Source organism: Protopterus annectens, chromosome 2.part2, assembly GCF_019279795.1.
Source record: "Protopterus annectens isolate FY-2018-M chromosome 2.part2, PAN1.0, whole genome shotgun sequence".
Lineage (NCBI taxonomy): Eukaryota > Metazoa > Chordata > Ceratodontiformes > Protopteridae > Protopterus > Protopterus annectens.
Window position 1 is genome coordinate 594241572 of NC_056730.1, and position 20054 is coordinate 594261625.

General features: G+C 38.5%; 1 protein-coding gene across 1 annotated transcript in view; it reads left to right on the plus strand.

Annotated features, from left to right (window-relative positions):
* The first annotated feature begins 405 nt into the window (after nucleotides 1-405).
* LOC122795736 (BCL2/adenovirus E1B 19 kDa protein-interacting protein 3-like) overlaps nucleotides 406-20054 on the plus strand; it is an 864428-nt gene continuing 844779 nt past the window's right edge. Inside the window, exon 1 of the mRNA XM_044064046.1 lies at nucleotides 406-625. Coding sequence (XP_043919981.1) covers nucleotides 496-625 — 130 coding nt within the window. The 5' untranslated portion in view covers nucleotides 406-495. The remainder of the gene's footprint in view (nucleotides 626-20054) is intronic.

A 20054-nucleotide genomic window follows, 5' to 3' on the forward strand; every position in this document is an offset into this window, starting at 1 on the left:
TCCCTCTATGGGTCCTGCTGGACTGCCTTGAGCATGCGCATAGATCGACGGTAGTCGGGACTACTGCGCATGCGCGAAGTCCGCGAAATTTAAAAAAATAATTTTCTTTTTGTTTTCTTTTTTAATTTGAGGGGGCTGCAGTCTGGCAGCCCGATGCCACGAGCCGCCCCTGGGTAGCTATCAAAAAGAGTAGGGGAAGTTCCCTGATGGCAAAATCCAACACATTTTCATCGTAATAAAGGCTCTGGTCCCTTTAAGAAATCACCAGCTCCTTCTAGGAATGTGTCTTTTGCTTCAGATGTTTCGGCGTTTACTCTAATGGTGGAGGTGAAGGAGAGCATTTTCCAGCGTTACCAGCAGCTCAAAATCCATTTAGATTAACCTCAGATTTTTGGAGAGGGAACCAGCAGTTTCAGGAAGGGCAGAGAGAGCAGAGTGAGCGGAAGAGAGGAAGATTTCAGTCTGGGAATTTTAACAATCGAGGACACAGTGTCAATGATAACAAGAGAAGCAAATGGTATTAGTGTGACTGTAAATAATGTTGTGCAAGATATTCTTGACAGTTCTGTGTCTTTTGTTCACAAAGACGTGGGTGAAACAATCCATGTAGCTGCTGCATCTGAGTGTAAGAAAATTTCTATTGTTCATAACATTTCTGGTGTGTCTTTATCTGTAGATAAGATGAGTGTTTTGAATTATGGTCTTAAATATATATCCACATTGCTGCCTCGGTTACATGAATTAAAGTGTGATATTTTTAGACTGTGCAGGAAGATACATTTAATATATTTTTTTTGCTAATAACCAGTATAAAGAAGGTGATGGTAGTTGGTTAGAATCTGATAGTTTAGAGAACAGTTTTTATTCTTGTGTATCTGACCTGAGGAATGCTTTGATTGTGCAAGTGACTATAATGCCTATAGTTTGTTAAAAACTGATAAAATAATGAGCAAAAGTGATTTTATTCCTCCATACCAACATGAACATATAAAGTGTTTTTCTCAAATGTTGAATTTTGTTATATAAAATGCTTTTTGTGATTTTATGCAGTATAAGCATAAGTTGGTGTATAACTTGAATAAGAAGAAATGGAAGGAACTACAAACATTAGCGAATAATGAACATCTTATTATTAAACCATCTGATAAAGGTGGTAAGATAGTGGTGATGAATGTTGCTCAATATTATAAAATGTGTATGACACATCTGGATGATACCAATACTTATGTTAAGAGTAATACAAATGAATATATTAAGGCTATGAATGACTTTGATACCCTTATATCTAAGGGAGTGAGGTTAAAATATTTTTCACAAAATTACAAAGATAAAAAGTTTAATACTGATGACAGTGAGTTGGCTTTATTTTACTGTCTTCCAAAAATTCATAAAAGTGGGGTTGACCCACCTGCTAGGCCTATTGTATCTGCTCAAAAATATTTTTTATCTAATATTGGGAAATTTTTGCATGAATATTTATTCCCTTATATAATAATGTTACCTAGTTATATTAGGGATAGTTTTGATTTTTTGTGAAAATTATCTAAAATACAATGGAGTGCAGATATGTTTTTTACAAGTGTTGTGTTGTTAGTTTGTATACTAACATACAGTGTCAGTTTGGATTAGAAGCAGTAAAATATTTTTTGGGTGATAGTCCAGTAACATATTATATTATTGAAATATTGGAATTTTGTTTGAATAATAATTTTTTTATGTTTAATGAACAACTATACAGACAAATCAAGGGCACTGCCATGGGGGCATCTTTTGCCCCCATGTATGCCAACCTGATGATGGGTTTGTATGAGTTGGAATGTTTATATCATATAGATTATTTTAAAAATGATGTAGTTAGTTATTTTCATTTTATAGATTGTCTTGTTTTAATTTGTAAAGGTGGGATATCTTATGTTGGTCAGTTTATAGAAGTTATGCAACATAATAGATTTGGATTTTCCTTTGACAGCATACAGGTGGGCAAAGATATAACTTTTTTAGACATACATCTGATTTTGGAGGACACCAATATTTTACGTACATCTGTGCATAGAAAATTTGCTGATAGTAATCAGTATTTGATGGGGACTAGCTGTCATCTAGTTCATACTTTGGTCTCCTTGCCCTATGGGGAATGTATGAGACTTAGACGGCTATGTAATAGTGACACGGACTTCTTTAAAGAAATTAGTGTGACTAGTGAGTTGTTTAGATTGAGGGGCTAATAGTGAAGCTAGTATGCAAACAGCTATAGATAAGGTTATTAATGAACGACATGGAAGTAAGGGGTATAAGGTAGATGTCAGAAATCAAGAGAAAAGACTAGTTTATGTTGTCTCTACATATAGTGTTTTCAGTGATGTTTTAATAGATATTGTTAAACACTAATGAAATTTTTTGTTTAGATCAATAGTGGTGATGGACAGGTTGACAGATGAGATCAGACAGGAGGCCCCGTGGACTATGATGTTTGCAGATGACATTTTGATCTGTAGTGAGAGTAGGAATCAGGTTGAGGAGACCCTGGAGAGGTGGAGATATGCTCTAGAGAGCAGAGTAATGAAGGTCAGTAGGGCTAAGACAGAATATATGTGTGTAAATGAGAGGGAGGGTAGAGGAATGGTGAGGATGCAGGGAGTAGAGTTGGTAAAGGTGGACGAGTTTAAGTAATTGGGATCAACAGTTCAGAGTAATGTGGAAGAGAGGTGAAAAAGAGTGTACAGGCAGGGTGGAATGGGTGGAGAAGAGTGTCAGGAGTGATTTGTGACAGACGGGTACCAGTAAGAGTGAAAGGGAAGGTCTACAAGAGGTTAGTGAGACCAGTTATGTTATATGGGTTGGAGACAGTGGCATTGACAAAAAGGCAGGAGTCGGAGCTGGATGTGGCAGAGTTAAAGATGTTAAGATTTGCACTCGGTGTGACTAGGATCGATAGGATTAGGAATCAGTATATTAGAGGGTCAGCTCATGTTGGACTGTTTGGAGACAAAGCAAGAGAGACGAGATTGCGTTGGTTTGGACATGTGCTGAGGAGGGATGATGGGTATATTGTTAAAAAGATGCTAAGGATGGAGCTGCCAGGTAAGAGGAAAAGAGGAAGGCCTAAGATAAGATAAGCTTTATGGACGTGGTGAGAGAGGACATGCAGGCGGTTGGTGTGACAGAGCAAGATGCAGAGGATAGGAAGAAATGGAAAGAGATGATCCGCTGTGGCGACCCCTAACGGGAAAAGCCGAAAGACGATGATGATGATGAATGGACCTAAAAAAATTATTGTCTAGGTCTTTAGGCATCTCATTTCGTAGAGGTAGGAATTTAAAATATATTTTGGTACATAATAAATTTAAATATCCCACTGAGACATTGCAATATAGGACCATGCAGAGACTAGGAACTTTTCCTTGTGGTCATTGCAATGTATGTCATTATATTGTTTCAACTTTTAAGTATATAAATAGCCATGTATTTGAGCTTAAAAATATATATAGCTGTAATACTGAAGGTATTATTTATGCGTTGAAATGTCCGTGTAATCTTGTATATATAGGAGAAAGTAAAAGGAAGTTTAAAACTAGACTGCAGGAGCATGTCAGGAATATTATAAATAAAAAAGAAGATAGCCCTGTTGCTAAACATTTTATGCTGGTTCACAATTCTAATCCAAATGGGTTACAAGCCACTATCTTAGAACATGTCATGAGGGGTGTATTTTCTGATGATTTGTATAAAAATAAGTTGTTATATAAAGAAAGTATTTTCATTTTGAAATATGACACTTTATTTCCTCAGGGTCTGAATGTGGAATGTAACTGGAGGCTTCTTATCTGATGAGAAAGTAGTATTAAGTATTTTTTTAATGTTTATTGATTAATTGGTTTAGACTGCTTGTCAAATTGTTAGATGTATTATAGTATATAAACTGTGCAAGTTATTTGATGTTTTATACTCCTTGAAGGCGGTTGCCGAAGCGCTACAGGTGCAATAAACTGGTGTTTTAAGTGGATTCTTCGTCTGTGGTCTTTAATAGTTCCCAGATGCCCTGGTCTAATTTCCCCTAGTAGTATAAATACCACCTCTGGTGTTCCCTGAAAAGAGGCTACTAGCCTAGTCGGGCTAACTTCGTCAACAAAGGATAAATTGAGTAAATATTGCTCAGACTAGAAAATGTTGCAGTATACACTGAAAATTACAGTTTTAGAGTGATAACAGAAAATTGAAGGTTTACTGCTTAAATTTTAAAAGTTTAATGAATAAACTAAAAGGTCTAATATGTTTAGATATCAAGATATTTCATAGGTTTGTACTAAGTTAACTGCCCTTGCGAGCCATTTTAAGCCTAGCCAATTATCTCTTGTGAGACTCAAACCCTGCACCTTGTGTTTATAAGGCAAACACCTTAACCATTAGGCCACCCTCCCACTTTTTTAATGTTTATAACAGAGAAATTCAAAATCTAAACTTTTGTGTCTGTGACTCTAAGGCTAAATCTGGGATTCAGAAAGAGCTACCGCTAGTGATAAGCCCAAACATGGATAGAAAACCATTTACAGTAGCCATTTACATTTCAGACACAGGCCCGCTACAGTCACCCTACACAGTTGATATAATCACAGAGTTGGGCTGACTCCATAGCCATGCAAAATGATAATGAATCATTCTGGGGGAGTGTCCTGTGCTAATTAGCCATTTGCCGAACCCCAGAAATGCCTTTGCTTAGAGCAGTTATGCAACTGGCTGTGGAAATTAGCAAGGTTGGCTGTGTTAATGAACACTGCCAAAATACTGCATTCCTTCATTGTAGTCAATTGGGGAGACTGCGTAAAAGGTAAGATCAGGTAATTGTCTGTGGAGAGGTAGTGGTGGGGTTCGTGTGAGTGTGTGGCAGCATGCATATGTGTCTGTAGATGTATGAGTGGTTTTGACAGAGTGAATGAGTATGTGTATCTATGAGTGGTATCAGGTGAAAGAAGTGTATCTCATAAGCAGTGAGACTGTATCTGTGTGTGTGTGTGTGTTTGTGTGTGTGTGTATGTGTGTGTGTGTGTGTGTGTGTGTGTGTGTGTGTGTGTGTATGAATGTGTGTGTGTGTGTGTGTGTGTGTGTGTGTGTGTGTGTGTGTGTGTGTGTGTGTGTGTGTGTGTGTGTGTGTATGTATATGTATGTATATGTGTATGAATGTCTGTGTGTGTATGTGCATGGGCAGGTATGCATGTATGTGGGTGGGGGGAATGGCTGCCATACCTCTCAACTCATATTAGACTAATGGACAAAACCTGTAATACTGGTAATACTATGAGGAGAACACTAAACTCCGGGGTCACTTTTTAGATATTACTCTAAGTCAGTTAACAGGTTAACAGAATGACAGGGTTTGCAACACAAAGCATTTTCTGAACAATAAGAAGTATTAAATCCTAGTGTCTGCCATTATTGACTGAATGTAATCAATCATGATTTATGAGGGACAGGGTAAATATAATTGGCAAAATCAAAGATGTTCTGTAAATCAAGGATTGCTGAGAGGTATGGAGGTGTGTGTGTGTGTGTGTGTGAGAATGTGTGCATGTGTCTGGGGGGGGGGGGGTGAATGAAGAGGGTGCCAGTACCAAAGCGATGGAGTGGCGATGGAGTGGCTGCCAGAGGTGATTACCACAGGAAAGTGCTGAATCTAGTGGTAACACCATGTGATTCAGAGACGTGAAAATTACTGAATTAGTGTAAAAAACAACAGGACACGTTGGTAACACCACACCACAAATGTATTTAGTGCTTTCGTCTATATAAATAGCAGACTTCATCAGAATGCCAGTTTCATAAAAGATAACCTTAAAATAGACACTCCTACTCTTCCATTGGTGGTTGTCACACATCAATTCCCTCATTTAGTGAAAACTGATACCTCATATTACCAAAAATGCTTTTAGATTACCATTTATGTAATACAACATCCTTCCTCAAGCAAATTATCAGGTATCAGTTTTCACTAAATGAGGGAACTGCTGTGTGACAACCAATGGAAGAGTAGGAGTGTCTATTTAAATGTTATCTTTTATGGAACTGGTGTTATGATGAAGTCTGCTATTTATGTAGACGAAAGCACTAAATAAATTCGTGGTGTAGTGTTACCAGCATGTCCTGTTGTTTTCTACACTAATTCAGCAGTTTGTGATGTGTTTTTAGCGATTTAGCAGACATGAAAATTAGCTAACAATGAGGTCTCTCCTCATTGTGGCTAATCATGTCTCTGAACTGCATTTTCTACATTCATGTAAACTGCCCATTTAAGCCGAAGCACTTCACACAAGCACAGGAAAAGTTTTGTGAATTCTGCCTACATTTTTGTTCAGCTCTACCTTTTGCTAGGAAACCCATAAATGATTGTAGAGATATGATGAGCTTCCCAGTATTTTCCTTGGTTACCAGTACTCAGATTGGCTACCAGTACTCAGATTCTGCATAGGAGTTCAAGTAGAGCTCACTGTAGGCCTCACTGTAGGCCAGCAATGGACCTTCTTTATGAAGTTGTGATGGTGATTAGTACATTAGTTCAAGATGGTAAGCTGGCTCTAAAATCAGAAGACCTAGAAGCTTCTTTCTGGTTAAGAATAACTTCCCAAGTATGACTCTGATTGGTGAAGCTACACATTCTACTGTTGCAATGGTTGGTTCAAATAATTCTTTTCAGTAAATGCAGTGCATCAGTTCAAGAAGGAATACTAAGGTCGAAATGCAAACCAACACTGGCAGTTGTAGTTGCACTTAAGGTGTGAAGGTGTAAGCAGGTAGTAAAGAAGCTTTGTCAGAAAATGGCTCCCTCTTGAAATATTGGAACTCGAAACACCAAGTGCCAAAAAGCTGAAAAAAAAAAAACACATAGGAGAAGAGCAAATCTTGAAAATTGCTCTTCTCCATTAAACTTTGATTTTCTGGGGGGGGTGAGCAAGTCCCCCACACCCCCTGAACTTATATATGCCAACTGTGAGATCGCCATACTTTGGAGAAAAGGGAATATTCTGAGATATGACACCTCAGACTTAGTATATGTAAGTCCACTCTTTTGGTCATTCAGTCACTGTATTTTGCAACTCGTTCTAGCTGGTCCTAACATTTCAAATGGTAATCTCAGAAAACACTGTCTGTATTTTATTGTTATGATACTTCTCTTTTGTTTGTGACAAATGTCACTATTGATCTTTTCATTATTTTAGTAAGAGCACAATGAGACTCCTAGATTGTATATTTTTTGTGCTGTTATAAGATTTGTGTTCCTTAAAGTCTTACATAGTATGACACCTTAGCTATCCTAAGCAGAGATCTCTTGGTTAGTGTATCTCCTACATGTTTGATAGCCTCAGAGTCCTTTGTCACACCCTGGAATGAATTTTGCCTCCCATATCTGTGCAGCATTCTTGCCTTACCCTGTTTTATAGCCTGTCACATCTTAATCCAGTGTGAAGAGGAACCCACCTGCTCCCTAGACCATTTAGTAAGCAGAAACACGTGGAAAGAAGTGTCAGTTATGAAGTTTCTATGTTTTATCCATCAACTATCTTTAAACAGGACACACACTTTTTGAAGTGAAGCCCAAAACTGTCAGTAACTCAGTTTGGTAGCATTCAGAACTGATTACAAACTGCTGTACTACTTGCAGAGTTTCTCAAATAAAAAAACACAGTAAAATAAAACCCAGGACTACAGATACATTGGTAATTAGCACTTGCAAGTGTGCAGTGAGACAAAGGGTATCCAACCAAAATCAGACTATCCTATGATTCCTTCATGAGTCTTTTCTGTCATCCAGACCACCCAGGGCATAGTGTAAAATATGGCACATTAAGGTGTGCATCCTATGTCAGCAGCAGGTGATATTGTCTACCCATTGCCAGTTAAGACAGTGCAATCAGCAATTAACTAGCATGGTGCCACCAGACATTTTTTATCCTCAACTAGGAGTTAGACTGCCATGGTAGGCGACAGTATCCTTCACTGAGGTAAGGAACCGGCTAAATGGACAGTCACTTTGTTCCTTCTTGCAGAACAACCCTTCAACAACTCCAGGCTGATTATTCAAGCCCAGGGCACTGGCGGTGTAAGTGGACATTCTGATTTTTTGCTGTTGTGATAAATAGGCTTACTAGACTTGAGAACTTCATTTCTTTTGACATTAATTGGTTTTATGACGTGCATAGTTTTTTGGTTCTGCAAATAGGCTGTGTAGTTTCAACTTCAGCTAGGGGACTTTAAAGTATGAATCCATATAGAAATTCACAGAGAAAATGAATAATAATGAAAACAACAAACTGCAGAATTCTTAGAATTCTCGGATTCACTTTGGAAAAAAAAGTGGTGGGTAGCATTTTAGTATCTTTGTAAATGCATGTTCTCAGTGTTGTCAAATAATAATCTAGTGTCAAATTTTCCTGCACTCTTCAAACCCACTGGCCACATTTTCTGCAACTATAACCTTACGAATTCATGTTCTCTCACTTGGGTAAGAACTGTGCATGTTGACTGTTATCCAAGTAGCCATAAGAAATTTTCACATCTATCTGACTTAACCATCTCATTCCTGTTGGGTGATATGTGCATACCTTTCAAGTGTCCCTGATTTTGACTCAAAATTTAACCCTGTCCCTCTTTAATCACTCCTAAAACTGGTAACATTTGGAGGAAATATGCTGAGTTACACTTAATAAATACTGACAATAATTAGAGTTATAGACTTCTTTTACTCCATAAATGTAAATGAATTCACATTCTCTTATTCCGTCAATCTCTCAAATTAATAGTACTGATATTTCAAAAGTGTCCCTGATTGTCACCGAGTATTACTTAAGTTGTTCCTGATTCTGTTGAGATGTGTCCCTGGTTGATTGAGATTTATGGATATGTGTAGTATTAGATGTGAGGGTCTTTTGTGCCTTCCCCTGTGTGTTTGATCACTTTTAGATGTACACTGTGAAGAGTATTACATGAATGCACCTTGGAAAAGCAAACACACATCCCTGGCTCCTGTTTTTCATGGCACGCACCTCCATCTCTCTCACTTTAGTAGTTGTCAGGATTGTAGTGGACCAGATCGCCTCCCTCCTTCTAGGGTGGGTGAGCCAGTGCTGGCTGCTGATTCCCACCCCTTCTCATCAAATCTGGGCTTTATCGTATTGCACCATGTAGACCACTGCTGTCATATATTTTTATTATATTTACTGAATTGCCTTGTCTTCCATCTCTAGCTTTCTATTCATTTTTTTCACATTTATGTGTTTCATGTTTGTAATGCTCAGATTAATGGTGTTAGTATGTTTTAAACATCTAATTTTTCATATTCTGTAATATTTCTGTGATATTATTAGTAGACCAATTAATTTAAATATATGTAATGAGATTTTATATGTGCATTTGTACATGGGGATATGCAAATTCTCTTGGAATCATGACCCTGAGTTTGCATGCCCCTACAGTCCTTAGAGCTATGTTGTCTTGAACTTTGAACTGTGGGAAGGGTCTTTCTTAGGAAGTTTGTCTAACAGGAAGGGTAATACAAAAAATAAGCCAAAAATGGATCCCAGCTACTCATTTTGATGAATCAGTTAAGCTTACTTACTACAAGGACACTAGGACCCATTCCTACAGCCAGACATGGTAGGGGTATTCAAAGGCAAGTGCTTGATGGTCAACCTATAAACTTCGTTCATTTTGGTTCAACCAAAAATAAATACTTCTTGAGAGCTGTGTAGGATCATCACCCACAGGGTGAAGTCTGGGGGTCAATAGCAAAGACAATAAAGTGGCACACAGGAGTAGGATGGACTTACTTACTTAACCCTGGCAGTGAAATGGGGTGCCAATAAATGGAATGGAAAGAGATTAAATCTTTCATGTGAGGTTGGTCTTACCACTATACACAGTGTTGGCTCTGGAACCAGACTTCTTCTTGTCAGTTGTTCTCTGTCCATCAAAGGGATTGCCCTTAGAAAAGGTCTTAACTGAGTCGGGATAGAAAACATCCAGATCAATGTGCAATAGAGGTTTGGAGAGCACTCATTTTAGAGACATGAGAGATGTATCCTTTTTGCTTGAAGGTAATGTTGTCACTTCTTGTGAAAGAGCTGTGATCTCCAGTATAAACTGGAACAGTTTGTGATGATTATGAAGTGGTTTGGATGAAAATCAGCAGCCCCAACTAGTAAGTACTAGTTTTTCCCAGAAAGGAGTGAATTACTCTTAGCAAGTGAGAGTGAAGCAGCTTCCCAGGTGGAGGAGTTTAAGTATCTTGGAGTTTTGTTAACAGGGAGTAGCAGGAATCCAGAAATTGACCGGCAGATGGGGTACAGTGGCTGCAGTACTGTATAGATTGTACTGGATATTGGTGGTGAAGTGAGAGATGAGCTATAGGACAAAGTCCTTAATTTACTGGTCAGTTTAGGTCCTTGCTTTCAGTTATTGCCATAGTATTTGTGTTGTCACTGAAAGAAGGGATCATGGATACATAGAGTGAAAATTAGGTCTTTTTATAGGGTTGCTGGGCAGATGTTCTACGACAGAGTAAGGTCAGCCAGCCATAAGGATATAGACATAGAGCTACTGCTCCTCTGAGTTGAGAACAGTCAGTTAAGGTGGTTTGGGAACTGAATGAGGAGACACTATGGTTGTCTCATTCTAGAAGGTAAACCTGGCACACCCTACTAAAAATAAGTCTGCTGCAGATGCTGGACTTGATGAAGAAACTGTATTTCTTAGCTTGTCTGGAAATCCCATGAGATAAGGTGGGGACTTTTGCTGTGAATAATAAAATCTGTCGTGACATCTTCAGTTTGATGCTGTCTCTGTCATCATTAGGACAAGGGGTTTAAAACTGACTGAAAGAATGAATGAGCATTTGCAACTTAAAAGCAAAGTTTCATCTTTCAATTTATAGTCATAGACTAGTTAGCAAACAGATTTATTTTTGATTACATTATATAGGGCAACATAAGAGTGCTCTGTTAGATATTTATTTTTACTAAATGTAGAGTTTACAAGCAAGCTATGCAACAATTTATAAAAATCTCTATAATGGCTGATTGGCTTCTGTTTTATGGGTAAAACCTTTCTAATTGTTATCTGTTTAAGACATGAATGTCAGAAAGTTCAGCTCAAGAGTTGCGGTGGCTATTTTCATAGGTTCATAGGTAGGTACTAGGCTATTGGCCCTAGGGCCTATATAAGCCTAGCCAAAAAGGTACCCTGGCTTTTGCCGGCCAAGAAAATTATTTTCCTGTGCCCCTGTTGAGCAGAGCCACAGAAGTGATCTCCGGGGTGAATTTCCTATTTCCCATCCAATCATCAAGATTTTTCTTGAAGAGTGCTAATGAGGAGCTTTGTTTGATATAGATAGGTAGTTTGTTCCAGAGTATAGGAAGTCTCTAGGACAGGAATCTATCCCTCCAGCATGTTCTTTTTATTGTGGTGACAAGGTTTAGGTCCCTAGAGCATGTAGCTCAGAGGGATTGGGATTTCTTTAAGTGGAGCATGTCCAACAGCTCTGGGTTTGACACAGCTTTGTATGTTAGGCAGAGACCACCTCTGAGTAGGTGATATGCGATGGAGTAAAGCTAGAGTTTTTTTAGATGGTCTGCGTAGGGCATCTGTTTGAGGCTGGTAATCCTCTTTGTGAGGTATTTTTGCAGCTTTTACAGTTGTTGTAGATGTCTTGTGAGGTACATACCAAAAGGGGCATTGTACTCTTGAATGGGTTTAATGAGCAATGAGTAGAGGATAACAATTACCTCTTTTTTCTTGGATGAGAAACCTTTTGTGATGAGGTGTGCCATGTAGAAGGATTTCCTGACTACTGTGGTGATGTGATTATCAAAGGAGAGACTACTGTCCACCTGTATCCCAAGGTCTCTTGTCACACTTTCGGTGTTAAGTAGACTGCCGCCTATGTGGTAGTTCATGGGTGCAGAGTTTTTACCAAAAGGGATGACAATGCCCTTTTTGGCATTGAGCTTGAGGCCATGGCTTCGACACCAGGCATCTGTCTAAGTGAGGCCCTATTGTAGGATGTCCACATTGTTAGGAGTTTCGATTATGGCTCCTAGTTTGCAGTCATTTGCAAACTTCATTAGCCAAAGACCTTCTGTGTTAGCCTGTGCTTCAGAGAAGTAGATACCCAACAGGAGAAGACCCAGGACTAAACACTGTGGTACTCTACTTGTCACTGGTCTGAAGTCGGATTTGGAGTCTGCTACTTTCACAGTGTGGATTCTGTCAGTGACCCAGTTGGCAACCCATCTTGTGACATAGGGATTTATACCTAGTTTAGTGAGTTTATCTATAATTCCAGAGTGGAGGGTGGTGTCAAAAGCCTTGGCGAGATCTCTATAGGCTGTGTGAACCACTTGGTGACTGCTTCAAAGAAGTCTATCAGGTTTAGGAGACATTATCTGCCTTTTACAAACCCAAACTGGGTGGGGTCCAGAGTTTGGAGATTACCAGTGTCTTCGTTTATAAGTTCCATGATGATACGTTCCATGGTCTTGCAGACCAGGCTTGTCAGGCTAATGGGGTGGTAGTTCCCGGAGTCCATGGTGGATCCCCCTTTGTGGAGTGAGATAACTGTTGTTGTGCACCATTCAGTGGGCACAAAGCCTGAGGTGAGGCTATGATTGAACATTGTACTTAGGTGAGGTGCCAGTTCATTCTGTAGTTCATGTAGAACGCAGCCTGAGATGTTGTCAGGTCCCATGGATGCTGTGTCCTTGGCTTTGGAGAGTGTGGTTTTTACCTGTGCAGCTATAATTACAGGAAATTTGCATTCTTCCGGTGTAGAGATGGGCTCTTTAGGGTGTGAGAGGGGGGCAAAGTTAGCACTGAACCTATCTGCCAGGATGTTGGCAATGTCAGTTAGTTCTGTATATTTAGTGCCATTGTGCTGTAACTCAGAGCAGATCTGAGAGTTGCCATTGAGATTCTTGACATAGCTATAGAATGCTTTGTGGTTGTCTTTAGAAACAATGGAGATTTTGTTTTCGTAACTAGCTCTGGAGGATTTTATGAACAAACTAACAATGCAATTAAATAGACCTCACATTCTTTGAAATACTGCTTAGAAACATGACCATGCGCATGGCTGTAATCTATCTATACAATATATACATATAGTGTGTGTGTAATTTCAGCCTTTTATGTTTATGGTACTGCACATTTTATTTTCAGATGTAAGGATAAAGTTAAACAAATACAAAGTATTGAAAAAAACAATATGTGGGAAAAAACAATATGTGGGTTTGCTTTTTAGGTGAAATTGCTATTTATCTAAAGATGACACACTATGTTAAAAGCCTTTGTGACGCATAGACATATTCCCTTCTGTCAACATGACATATATCTTTTTATGGTGTGTTACTTGTTTCTTTCCTCCCCTTGGTTCTACTTTACTCGGAGTTGTACTTGGGACTATCAGATTGTCATTGTATGTTGAAATTACATTTATAGATGATTACTAGTCTTTCTGTTTATAATTATTTATTAATTTTTACGTGAACACTGGAAGTGTCGTCCTGTGCTTCATGAACAGTGCTATTTATACACTGCAAAACACTGCTGATGCATTTGCATGTGGCTGTTTGCAGCCCTCATTTACTAGGAGAGTCATGGCTTATAAGTAAGAGGGGCCCTCGGATATTTTGAAATCTATGGAAGTAAACAAATGTGATGAATCACAGAAATGCATTCATAGCTAATGTAAAATGTGCATGTCTGTGTACGCAGCTGAATGTGGCTGTCAACAAAAATGCATTTCTCAGCTGCCATGCATATATGACTGAAACTGTGCCTATGAATAGAGTGTACTCAAAGAAAGACCAGTGTGCTTTGTAGTCTTAGCAGTGTTAGGGAGTTAGGTAAATATAGTTAAGAACAAAATGGGATTTCTGTAACAGGGAGAGCTATAGATGCCTTTGAATTCAGTGGAAACAGAAGGGGTTCAGAAATGCTGGATGAGTCATGGATGCAGTTGAAAAAGACTGAAAAAATGGTGTGGTGGAACAGATCAGATGCAATGCCAGGCCCAGATTCAGCTGAACATGGCTTTGAATAGAATACAGTCTGGTATAGAGAGGTAATGATTTGCTAACCAGTTGCAAGTACAGTCTTTCTTTGATCAGGAGCTGAAGCTATTTATTTATTTATTTTAATTTCGCACACAGAATTTAATGAAGAAAAACAGCAAGATGGGGGCTACTTTTACTGAATGTTGTATCCAGACAGATTTTTTTTTTTGCCTGACTTTGGTCTATAGACCAGGATGTTATGCAATCAAAAGGCCAATGTCACAAAATTTCAGATTTTCTGCAAAGTGTGCAATGGTTTTAACTATATTATTAAATTGCTCCATGTTGAAAGCTTCCTGACCCATCTACCAGAAATGTTTTACCACATATTTAGGTATTCTTAAAGTCTAAGTCAGGGGTCTGCAACCTTCACTATCAAAAGAGCCATTTTGGCCTTTCTCCTACCAAATAAAATTCATCTGGAGCCACAAAATATATCTGACCGGTAAAATGAAGATAACACAAAAATAGGGACACATTTTAAATATTGCTCTTATATACAGTTATTATACTATATATAAAAGAACTAAGTTTATAAGAGCAATATTTAAAATGTGTCAATATTTTTGTTCCTTTGTTGAGATTTTTCTTGGCCACATAAGATTGCTGTCAGCGTGTGTGTGTGTGTGTGTGTGTGTGTGTGTGTCATACCTTTCATCATCTTAGAGCAAGAAATCTGGACAAAGCCATAAATAATGGGGGAGACACAGGCCCAAAAATAGGGGCACATTTTAAATATTGCTCTTACAAAATTAGAACATGAAGGGTATGAAGTCTGCAGCTCAAAAGTATGTCTATATTTTCTGACAAAACAATAAAACGGCTTGACAACGCCAAACGATTTCTTAAAAACATTGAAAAAAGATTGTTATCTGAAAGCTTTGTATTTCTTTTTTAATAAATCTTTTGGCATTGTCAAACCATTTTATTGTTTTGTTACTGGTTTTAGCTTGTGAATGGCTAGCTTTATCATGGCTCTCAGTTCTTTTTGCTTAAATTTTCTGACATCAGCTCTAAATAATTTGCCAGTGATTTGCCAGAAAAAACACAATTTTATGAGAAAGAGAGCAAAAATATGAGGCAAAAATCAGGACATTCTGCGAAAATCTGTACAGTTGACAGGTAGCTGTGTGCATGTTTGTGTGTGTGTGTGTGTGTGTGTGTGTGTGTGTGTGTGTGTGTGTGTGTGTGTGTGTGTGTGTGTGTGTGTGTGTGTGTGTGTGTCCATGCACGTATGTTAACAGAAACAGTGTTAGTCAAGTAAGTTTATAAGAGCACTATTTAAAATCTGTCCCTATTTTTCTTCCCCCTTTATTTGTGGCTGTGTCCAGGTTTCTTGTGGTTAAGAGTTTCAGAGGTATGGTGGAGAGGTAGGGAAACCTTTCAAGAGATGCTGATGCTGCCAAGATATTGTTTGATCACTCTCAGTGCGTGGAATGCATGGTAAAAGAAACCATGTTATTCTAGCAAGTTTATAAGAGCACTATTTAAAATCCATCACTCGATCGCTGTCAGTGTGTGTGTCATGCTGAAGAGTGGACATTATTTTTCATAGCTACAGGGAGCCACTGCAGAGAGGTGGAAGAGCCGCATGTGACTCCAGAGCCACAGGTTGCAGACCCCTGGTGTTAAGTAATCTACTTGAAAATGTTGTGGCTTCATTCATTTTTTTACTGAGAGAATACCATAGGACGAACTCCGACACAGGATGCTGATGTACATGATTATACTGAATCTCTGATCATAACCAGCTTGTTATATGTTTAAGATATGAATTTCTGTAAATTCTGCTCAGACTTGGTGGAGGCTGTTTTCTATGTACAACTCTAGTGCAAACTATATATTAACAGCGTTGAAAGGTAATCAACAAAACTGTAAGTACCTTTCTTACATCAGAAAGATGGTTTACAAATTTAACTTTTCCCCTTCATCAAGAGTGTAATCAAGGTTCTCCATGTACTGTATTTTTATTAGGTACCTCCAAAGGTAGGCAAGATTTTCTGTGCTTTAGACTGTCTAACTCACATTGTCACCTTCACGTTTTCTGTGAGGAGAGCTATAGCAAAGACATATGTCTGTGAGATGCTGGTCAGCTTCAGCTTGTAGCCACCAGTTCAAGCCCCTCAGTGTTAAATTGCATTGTGACCGGTTCTGAGCAAGTCACTTTGCCAGATGCTCTATCCAGCTCACCACTGAAAAAATATTCCATTGAATGGGGAGACTTTCCTAGTTAACAAATAAACTGAAAAAAATAATTAAATATACCAACTGCTGAAAGCAGGAAGGAAATTATCACTAATCACATTGGTAAAGAAAAAATAAGTATGGTGAAACAAAGCTGTGTTGGCCATGTTTATTATTTATTCGCATTTGATTACCAGGATACTCCAAATATGCATAATTCCCATTTTTAGTAGAGGCCAATGGAGAAAAACTCCATAATAAGTAAAAGAGAGGACAATAGTACATTCTTTGTACACATCTTAACAATAATATATAATAAAACAATGGTGCGAGTATTGCTTCCAGAGTGATAGATACTAAAAGTTAAAATAACAGCAAGAAACAAATTTATTGCTATTGTATGAAGTGGTTTGTATAACTAGAAATTAGTTACATCATTTTAGATATTGATAATCAATTTGCAGTCAACAATGAACATACCAGTTTACAATTAGAGGCAGTCTTCAAAGCTATATTCTTAAAAAATGTATACGGTGAAGAAAATAGATGGTTGATTTATAGCAGTTGACTGGGAAAAAGCAAATGATTTTTAGAAGGATGGGTAGGAAGCAGGGAGAAAGGGGCTTAGACTAGGATACTTAGTTGATATAAATAGTCGAATCTTATTGATAAATCTTTGAAAAGTGTAATAAAACTTAATGAAAAATATATGGAAATCCTAGAGAAGTGGCAATCACCTTTACAAAGTATTATATGGAGCAAAGATAATCTGAGGGATAATTCTAAAATGCATTCCATGACTGACCAACCTCAAAATGAAGAAGAATGATTTGAGGCAAATGTTAGAAAAGGTAAGAAAAACAAAACACTTGTACTACTGTGTTCCTAATGTTTGTACACAGGCATATGCTGTCCCTTTTTTACATTAAGGGAATGGAAATAGAAAAATCTTCAATTTACAGACCTTTGTCTAACTTCTTTTGGGGGTATCAATTTACAGACCTATGACTAACTTCTTTTTGAGGTAAAATCAATGTGAATTTTACATGAAAATGATAAAAGCTGTGTTGGATGAGATGGTATATGACAAAGAACAACTTCCATTTATTAATTTTTTTTTCATCCATTCCTGCAGACCAACAGCCCTCACCACTAGTCAGTCACTGATTTGTCTCCTCTTCAAACTGACTAATATACTCGTTACCACTCCATTGAGGAGTTCCTTTTCTCCTATGGAGGTTTGCTTTATTGATGCTATGGTCTGTGGTCATCCACTGGTAGACAATGAGAGCTAAAAAGTGGATGGACTGTCATCCAAGCAGCCCACAAGTGTTTTCGTATCCAGTGGATGGGCTGTCATCCAAGCAGCCCACAAGGGTTCTCTTATTCATTCTAACTCCCCACTCCTTAACAGGCCTGAATGTGCATGCCTGTGATGCAGTGTCCACTTTGCTGTTCCAATAAGACATGCATGATTCTGCAAGAAAACCTGAATCTGGCTGCAGCTCTTATTTGAGACAGTGCATGTATGGGTTGCTGAACCATCCAGACTGTGTGAGGTGACACAGCAGATGACTGGGCTTCCTCCTTCTCCTAGATTGGTCAGCCACCATGAGCCACTCAGTTCTATTTCCCCTTCCTGGCTCCTCTGTTATCTGGGTCACTAGCTAATCCTGAGTCATCTGGGTCATAGTCAAGACTTTTTCCCTCAGTGCCATGGAACTGGAGCTGGACAGACAGCATACATCTCTTAAAGGCAGATGAATTCTAACTAGCTAACATTTTTATGTTGAGGAGCCTATTTATTTAAATTAACTATTAGACAATGGATTCTAGAATTTGGAAAAGCTTATGACTGCATCAAACACAAATTATTCTGTGGTACTTTAAGGAACAGCCTAGTATTTATGAGTAATTGGGTTTAACAGTGGTTGACTTGGGTATATCTAGAGTAAAAAGGGATGATACATATTCAGATTAGCTTAAGGTGCAGAGACATCTTTAAAAGAAAATGGCATCAGAGCTTGTGTTTAACTTAGACTGGATAATTTATTAATAATAAGTCAATATCATTGTAATTAAGTCCTCTAACTGTTTTAAAGCTGTTTTGTACAGTCAATAGAAGATGGAACTCTCCAAACATGGCCTCAGATCTTGAAATACTTCTTTTAATATACCTTTAAGTAAAGATTGACTCATTTTTTTTATCAGAGCATCTACTATCCCAGCTGCCATTTCACAGGGCCCAATCTGAGCCAACATACACTCTTTAGTGACACCTTAACCACTGGCTGTGCTGCACTATAATTTATGTGATCTGGTTTTAAAAATGATCCTGTCTATAGTCAGCATTTTCCAATCCAGCAAACATTTTAGTATGATTTCCACCTGGGTTTTGCATTACCGACCTTTTCATCCATCATATCAGCTGTAATACTTTCAGTTATGGTTTGACACTTTTCTATATTTTTCCCCACCTATCAGATCTTTCTATAAGCTAAGACCAATGGATATATAAAAATAACATTTTATTTCAAACAGGTAACAGTGAACGTTTTATCCACAAATGGCCAATGAGTATTTTCTCCAGAACACAGCAAGTTTGTCCCATTATACCCAGTGCTTCAAGACAACTTGCTGGAAATTTACAAACCTTCAGGACTAAAGTTAGTCATTTTTTACTTAGTCCAGGATACATCAGTGTCCGTCAGCTCTAAAAATCATACTGGCTACCAGTTAATTCTAGGGTTACCTCTTCCTCATTCTTCCAAACAAAGTGAATTTCTATAACTATTGCACTGTCCTTTATAACTGAACCCTTCAAAACACTCTACTTCTATGTCATTTCAACACACTGATTTATACCTAATTAAAAAACTGTTATTACCTGAAAACTTTTGCACAATCCCTAGTTCTAAATCATAGAGGACAATTTTAAATGTGTCATTGGGTCATGTCATCAGGCAGCCATGCAGTAGACAATTGTATCAGCTGTGAGCAGAATCCTATGAACTTTGGCTGGGATTCAGAGACATGGGCTGCGGTCCTGTACACTGCTACCGCAGGTAGGTGCAGTGTACGCGAATACAGAAAAGAGATTCAAAGATGTGCTTAACCACAATGATGAAGAAGTTTTTCTGCAGTATGTGTCACTTAGGTTCATAGGTTCATAGGTTTATACTAGGCTATCTGCCCGAGGGCATTTACAAGCCTAGCCCATCGTTTTGTGGCTTACGCCACCCCTTTAGTATGGGGAACTATACCCATTATTTTGCTGTGCCTCTGTCGAGCAGTGACACTGAGGTAATCCCTGGGGTATATCTGCGATCTCCCATCCATTGGTCAAGATTTCTCTTGAACAAGGCCAGCGAGGTGCTCTGCCTCACATGTACCGGGATTTTGTTCCACAGCATAGGGAGTCTTTGGGTAATGAATCTATCCCTCCAGCACGTCCTATTAATAGCCGTGTCGAGGTTTAAGTCTCCGCCCTTGTGGCTCTGATGGATCTAGATTTTTGAGGTGAAGCATATTCATCAAATCTGGGTTTGACATGGCCTTGTATGTTAGGCAAAGGTCACCTCTGAGCAAGCGGTGGCGACTGAATAGAGCTGGAGTTCTTTCAGTCGGGCAGCATAGGACAGATTTTTGAGACCCTTTATCCTTTTGGTGAGGAACTTTGTGGCCTCTCCAGCTGCTGCAGGTGTCGGGTCAGATACATCCCAAATGGGGCATTGTACTCAATCATTGGTCTGATGAGTGATGAGTAAAGGGAGA